At 45.9% G+C, this 7,500-nt stretch overlaps 1 protein-coding gene across 1 annotated transcript in view; it reads right to left on the reverse strand.

Annotated features, from left to right (window-relative positions):
- The window catches only part of LOC310855819 (peroxisomal carnitine O-octanoyltransferase-like), a 29,240-nt gene that overhangs the window by 11,403 nt on the left and 10,337 nt on the right, over window positions 1-7,500 (reverse strand). Inside the window, exons 8-10 of the mRNA XM_083760978.1 lie at window positions 3,474-3,599; window positions 1,482-1,583; window positions 226-309 (exon numbers count right to left, since the gene is read on the reverse strand). Of these exons, the coding sequence (XP_083617104.1) occupies window positions 226-309; window positions 1,482-1,583; window positions 3,474-3,599 (312 nt within the window). The remainder of the gene's footprint in view (window positions 1-225; window positions 310-1,481; window positions 1,584-3,473; window positions 3,600-7,500) is intronic.

Genomic DNA, 7,500 nt, shown 5'->3' on the forward strand with positions numbered 1-7,500 from the left:
AAGCAGAGATGGAACACACACCAGGGGGGACAGAATAGAATGTGTTTTTCAAAATATATATAAAAAAAAAAGGCAAAGGCAAAGAAGTTTAGGGATAAGGGGTTTAGCACGGACGACAACATAGGAGGGCCCATGGTGTCTGTTTACACTGTGAAGAACATTAATAAGGATAATAATTGTGGCACGAATATATAAACCCAAGAAGCTGTGAGTTCTAGAGCTTACCGTCCAGACTCCGTGTGAGTTCTTCAGCTGCTTGTCAATATAGTCGTACAGAGACACCATCACCATGCCGTCATACGGAGCATGCTGAAACACAATGTGATATTATAGACATTATAACACAATGTTAAAGGTTTTATGACATTCATTTTCATTTCTTTTTCTTTTTTCTTTTAGGTTTTATGAACTCAATTGCACCCAAAAAACCTGAACTTTGAACATTCAGTGGATTTTCTGTGGTCTGAAGTTTTCTTTGGGGTTTTTTGGGCCTTTTGAGCTACAATGAAAACAGGCAACACAGTGAAAACAGTGACATCTGCTGGCAAATCCCATTGACATATATGGGATTTGCAGTAAGTGATGTCACTTACTGCCGGCAAATCAGAGCACCTGTTTGAGCCAGAAAACCCCAGATCACAGAAAATCTACTGAATGTTAAAAGTTCATGTTTTTTGGGTGCAATTGAGATTAGAAAACCTAAAAAAAACAAGAACAATTCCAAAACCATTTTTTTAATGTCACAATCCCTTTAATATCATATGATATAATGTAATAACAACAACACAATGTCATATAATAGTGTAGCGTTGTTGAAGACGAGCGCTTCCAAACGAGCGCCTCCAAATTCTTGACAGACAGAAAGTAGCTCATAACATGTCTACGGTGGATCTTTATGAAATAAAACAACTTTCTGTAAATTGACGACGAACAATGTTGCACAACGTTTTAACGTTGCTTAACAGTTTGACTGGTTTAAACGCGTAACCCGCATTTTAATCAACCCCCCTTCACTGCCGAGATTGTTGTATTACCTTTAAAGCATACGCTGAATTATTTGGGCTTTTAATCCGCGAAAATCCAGCGAAAAAAGGGTTCCTCGGTTTGTTATGATCCGAGCGTATCATCCACCATCTTGGTGCACCCGGAAGACGCACACAAGACCCTCCTCCATGAGGCGTTGTACCCCATGCATTTCCATTGGCCTCAATTTCCCAGAAGCCCTAGCAGCCCACAGCATGTGACGATTTCCTGGTTTCGTCATCAAAACGAATGCGTCTAGTCTCTATCTCCGCGATGAAGACGGAGTTTATTTTTATTTGTTGCATTACGGCGGATTAAACACATAAAACAAAAGGCGGGTCTGTCGTTTATGGCAACGACAGTAACCTGGAGTAAACCATTCCTGGCACGGAAACTACAATCAGAAAGGACTTTTCTCACACACACACACACACACACACAACACGTAATGCACTCACGTCACAGTTGCATCCAAAGGTACCGTTGGAGAAGCAGAGGCTGTTGTAGGACTTGTCTCCCCAGCGGATGGTAGGGTCACCGGTCAGCGCCTGCTGGATTATCTGGGGATTATGGAACATGTCTGGACTCAGTATTTATATTGTGACATTCGTCACGTCCCTGATATTGGCTGAGTTTATTTTTATTTTATTTATTTTTAATATTTTTATTTATTTATTTATTTAATTTTTTTATCCCACGATTTTGTAACCCATTTTTCACCCCTGTGTAATCATCTAATGCTCTACACACCCTCCACCAACCTAGTCCCCATATATGGGGGACAAGGGGAGACCAACCTAGTCCCCATATATGGGGGACAAGGGGAGAGCAACGGACTTGAACTCATGCTTCCTTCGTGTCCAAGTTGCTCCTTTACACCTGACAGGGGGGAGTTTCCCTCGTTGGACGTAGCGCGTGGAAGGAACACGTTATTCCAACCAGTTCCTTTCCCCTCCATCAGGCGCCCCGGCTGGCCAGGGGGAGGCAGTTTAGTGACCAGGATTACTGCATGTTTTTGTGAGGGTACCTACCCTAGGGGACACGGGGAGAACATGTGAGGGTACCTACCCTAGGGGACACAGGGAGAACATGTGAGGGTACCTACCCTAGGGGACACGGGGAGAACATGCAAACTCCACATAGAAAGGCCCTTTCTCCAACCCCGCCTTCGGGTATGGGCACTGATGACGCGGAGGAGGAAACACGCCGCCAGCACCCACAGCACCCCGAGCGGGAATCGAACCCAGGACCTTCTAGCTGTGAGGCGACAGCACTACCAACTGTGCCACCGTGCCCCCTTGGCTGAGTTTCTTAAAGAATGCTGAATGAACTAGCTTGTATTTGGTAACTTTGACTGCACAATAGCCTCCCATTTAACCTCCTTGTATAGGCCTATTATTTATCAAACCACAATTGAATTTAATTCACTTGCATAATGAGACAGTGTTTCCATATAGGCCTAACATTTACCTTGCCGACATCACTTAGCCTCTGACATTTAATTGAATAATATTTGGACTGCTGGACAAATCTTTTAATATATATTTTTTTCAGAGTGAACGTTTTTAACTCATATCTTTGAGGGGCCCCTGGAACAACACATTTTTAGACGGGGGTCGGCACCAGTGTTGTTTTTGGCAGCAAATTTCTATTTTAGTTTAGTCATATAGTCTTTGGACTGAAACTTCATTTAGTTTTAGTCACATTTTAGTCACCTGGAATGTCTTAGTGTTAGTCTAGTTTTAGTCGACTAAATGTCATAAGATTTTAGTCGACTAAATCTACAGTTGATTTAGTCGACTAAAATGTATTTTGGCGGGTCTTGATGCCGTCGTAATGAGTGTTTTTACACTTGCTGAAAATAGCCGATCTACATGCAACGCGTTGTGAGCTTGTAGATCGGCTATTTTCAGCATGCAACCAAGTGTAAAATGACTTATACTGGATCTCTTGTCCACTAGTCCCTTCCTAACATTTTAGTCTAGTTTTTATTTGTTGACGAAATTGTCAATATATTTAGTCTTAGTTTTAGTCATCGTAGCTTCGTTTTCATTTAGTTTCCATTTGTTTTAGTCCGTGAAAAAAGGTAGTCGACGAACATTTTTCGTCTTAGTTTTAGTCGACGAAAACAACACTGGTCGGCATGAGGATTTTCAGAAAACTGTCCGTGCGTGTGTAGTGTCCGTGCGTGTGTACGTGCGTGCGTGCGTGTGTAGTGTCCGTGCGTGTGTACATGCGTGCGTGCGTGTGTAGTGTCCGTGCGTGTGTACGTGCGTGCGTGCGTGTGTGGTGTCCGTGCGTGTGTACGTGCGTGCGTGTGTAGTGTCCGTGCGTGCGTGTGTAGTGTACGTGCGTGTGTACGTGCGTGCGTGCGTGTGTACGTGCGTGCGTGTGTAGTGTACGTGCGTGCGTGTGTGTGTACGTGCGTGCGTGCGTGTGCACGTGCGTACCTGTGTGTAGTCCAGTGGCGTGGCGGAGGGCTGTGATTGGTCCAGGGAGATGACGAACAGGCTGCTCTGAATGGTTTCCAGAAGACTCTCATTGGTGGGATCAATGCTGATCAGATACTGTCTGGCCTGTGTGGATTATGAGTCATTTCAATAGTTTTCCTTTAGTTTTCAACCCATTCTGACCTGAGATCAGATTCATACGAGGTTTCCACTGGACACACACTGGTCTGATTAACCCATTCTGACCTGAGATCAGATTCTAAAAATGTCAGTCGTTCTTCGATTTTTCAGAAAATAGCAGACCTACAAGCTCATATCGCGCCACTCGGTGGCGCGCTATGAGCTTGTAGATCTGCTATTTTTCAATAGCTAAAGCACAACATGATGCTGACACCAAAATGGGTGCCCGGTCAGAATGGGTTAAGTCACATTTTAGTCTAGTTTTAGTCGGTTAAACCCATTCTCGGGGCGGGAACCCCATTTGGTGTCTTACCCCCTCAGGCCGGGAACCCATTTTTGGGTTCTGTATACAGTATGTACAGTATTAAATAGTATGCTGCTATATAAATATTTGAAGTTTTTCAGAAAACTTAGGTCAGGCTTTAGAAGGCGTTTTTTTAGAATCGGCCTTATAGGCCTAAATGGGCTAAATATCATAAGATTTTAGCCGACTAAAATCTACAGGTGATTTAGTCGACTAAAATGTATTTCGGCGGGCCTTGGTGTCGTCATATAATGACTGATTTGAACACTTAAAAAATAGCAGACGTACAAGCTCACAATGCGTCGCAGCGTTGTAGATCTGCTATTTTCAGCATGCAACCTTAACCCATTCTGAACGGGCACCCATTTTGGTGTTAGCATCATGTTATGCTTTGGCTATTGAAAAATAGCAGATCTACAAGCTCATAGCGCGCCACTGAGTGGCGCGCTATGAGCTTGTAGGTCTGCTATTTTTGAAAAATCGAAGAACGACTGACATTTTTTCAATCTGATCTCAGGTCAGAATGGGTTAATGTAAAATGACTGCATCTCTTATCCACTAGTCCCTTCCTAACATTTTAGTCTAATTTTAATTTGTTCCCTGGCATACGTTTTCAAATGGGGGGGGGGGGGGGGGGGGGTCCGTGGGCTAATTAGTGTCAATATGGGGGTGTTCACCTATATCAGGGGTCTGCAACAGGCGGCTCTAGAGCACACCCCTAGTGGCTCCCTGTAGCATTAAAAGTAGCAATACATTATTTTTCATTTATGGTTTCTGTAGGAGGCCAAACGTGACAAGCAATTCTTAATATTTATTCTACACATTTTTACAAAATTGGAAAACTTAACTAAACTAAAATGTGCGTCATAGCATGCGACACACTCAGTGCCGTGCCAGCCAGGTGTCTATTATAAACAAACCGGTGGGTGTGTGAGGCTGCTGCCTGCTACGCTATGGCTTCTACAGGGAGAGAAATAAAGATAGCCGACGGAAAACAGAGGATTTAACAGTTCGTGGACAGAGGCTTTTGCCTTCACAGCCAATGCAGATTGACTGCCTGTATGTTTAATCTGCAGTGAGAAGCTATCAAACAACAAAAAAAGTAACGTTGAAAGACATTTCCAGTGAAAGCATGCTAAATTCTGCTAGTTTCGTTGCAACCCGGGAGATAATAAAGCTTGGCAAGCTGCATTATAATGCGTCATTTTCTTTGCGGCTCCAGATAGATTTTGAATTTATTTTTTGGTCGAAAATGTCTCTTTCAACATCTTGGGTTGCTGACCCCTGACCTATAAGGTGTCCCCAGTGAGAGGTGTTCACCTATAAGGTGTCCCCATGCAGTGAGAGGTGTTCACCTATAAGGTGTCCCCATGCAGTGAGTGGTGTTCACCTATAAGGTGTCCCCATGCAGTGAGTGGTGTTCACCTATAAGGTGTCCCCCCAGTGAGAGGTGTTCACCTATAAGGTGTCCCCATGCAGTGAGAGGTGTTCACCTATAAGGTGTCCCCCAGTGAGAGGTGTTCACCTATAAGGTGTCCCCATGCAGTGAGAGGTGTTCACCTATATGGTGTCCCCATGCAGTGAGAGGTGTTCACCTATAAGGTGTCCCCATGCAGTGAGTGGTGTTCACCTATAGGTGTCCCCATGCAGTGAGTGGTGTTCACCTATAAGGTGTCCCCCAGTGAGAGGTGTTCACCTATAAGGTGTCCCCATGCAGTGAGAGGTGTTCACCTATAAGGTGTCCCCCAGTGAGAGGTGTTCACCTATAAGGTGTCCCCATGCAGTGAGAGGTGTTCACCTATAAAGTGTCCCCATGCAGTGAGAGGTGTTCACCTATATGGTGTCCCCATGCAGTGAGAGGTGTTCACCTATAAGGTGTCCCCCAGTGAGAGGTGTTCACCTATAAGGTGTCGCCATGCAGTGAGAGGTGTTCACCTATAAGTTGTCCCCCAGTGAGTGGTGTTCACCTATAAGGTGTCCCCCTGTGAGAGGTGTTCACCTATAAGGTGTCCCCCAGTGAGAGGTGTTCACCTATAAGGTGTCCCCCAGTGAGAGGTGTTCACCTATAAGGTGTCCCCCAGTGAGAGGTGTTCACCTATAAGGTGTCCCCCAGTGAGAGGTGTTCACCTATAAGGTGTCCCCCAGTGAGAGGTGTTCACCTATATGGTGTCCCCCAGTGAGAGGTGTTCACCTATAAGGTGTCCCCCAGTGAGAGGTGTTCACCTATAAGGTGTCCCCATGCAGTGAGAGGTGTTCACCTATAAGGTGTCCCCATGCAGTGAGAGGTGTTCACCTATATGGTGTCCCCAGTGAGAGGTGTTCACCTATAAGGTGTCCCCATGCAGTGAGAGGTGTTCACCTATATGGTGTCCCCATGCAGTGAGTGGTGTTCACCTATAAGGTGTCCCCAGTGAGAGGTGTTCACCTATAAGGTGTCCCCATGCAGTGAGAGGTGTTCACCTATATGGTGTCCCCATGCAGTGAGAGGTGTTCACCTATAAGGTGTCCCCATGCAGTGAGAGGTGTTCACCTATATGGTGTCCCCATGCAGTGAGAGGTGTTCACCTATAAAGTGTCCCCATGCAGTGAGAGGTGTTCACCTATAAGGTGTCCCCATGCAGTGAGAGGTGTTCACCTATAAGGTGTCCCCATGCAGTGAGAGGTGTTCACCTATAAGGTGTCCCCATGCAGTGAGAGGTGTTCACCTATAAGGTGTCCCCATGCAGTGAGAGGTGTTCACCTATAAAGTGTCCCCATGCAGTGAGAGGTGTTCACCTATAAGGTGTCCCCATGCAGTGAGAGGTGTTCACCTATAAGGTGTCCCCATGCAGTGAGAGGTGTTCACCTATAAGGTGTCCCCCAGTGAGAGGTGTTCACCTATATGGTGTCCCCATGCAGTGAGAGGTGTTCACCTATAAGGTGTCCCCATGCAGTGAGAGGTGTTCACCTATAAGGTGTCCCCAGTGAGAGGTGTTCACCTATAAGGTGTCCCCCAGTGAGAGGTGTTCACCTATAAGGTGTCCCCATGCAGTGAGAGGTGTTCACCTATAAGGTGTCCCCATGCAGTGAGAGGTGTTCACCTATAAAGTGTCCCCATGCAGTGAGAGGTGTTCACCTATAAGGTGTCCCCATGCAGTGAGAGGTGTTCACCTATAAGGTGTCCCCATGCAGTGAGAGGTGTTCACCTATAAGGTGTCCCCATGCAGTGAGAGGTGTTCACCTATAAGGTGTCCCCATGCAGTGAGAGGTGTTCACCTATATGGTGTCCCCATGCAGTGAGAGGTGTTCACCTATAAGGTGTCCCCATGCAGTGAGAGGTGTTCACCTATAAGGTGTCCCCCAGTGAGAGGTGTTCACCTATATGGTGTCCCCATGCAGTGAGAGGTGTTCACCTATAAGGTGTCCCCATGCAGTGAGAGGTGTTCACCTATAAGGTGTCCCCATGCAGTGAGAGGTGTTCACCTATATGGTGTCCCCCCAGTGAGAGGTGTTCACCTATAAGGTGTCCCCCTGTGAGAGGTGTTCACATATGAGGTGTCCCCC

This window comes from Protomyctophum parallelum (genome assembly GCF_964188405.1).
Source record: "Protomyctophum parallelum genome assembly, chromosome: 3".
Lineage (NCBI taxonomy): Eukaryota > Metazoa > Chordata > Actinopteri > Myctophiformes > Myctophidae > Protomyctophum > Protomyctophum parallelum.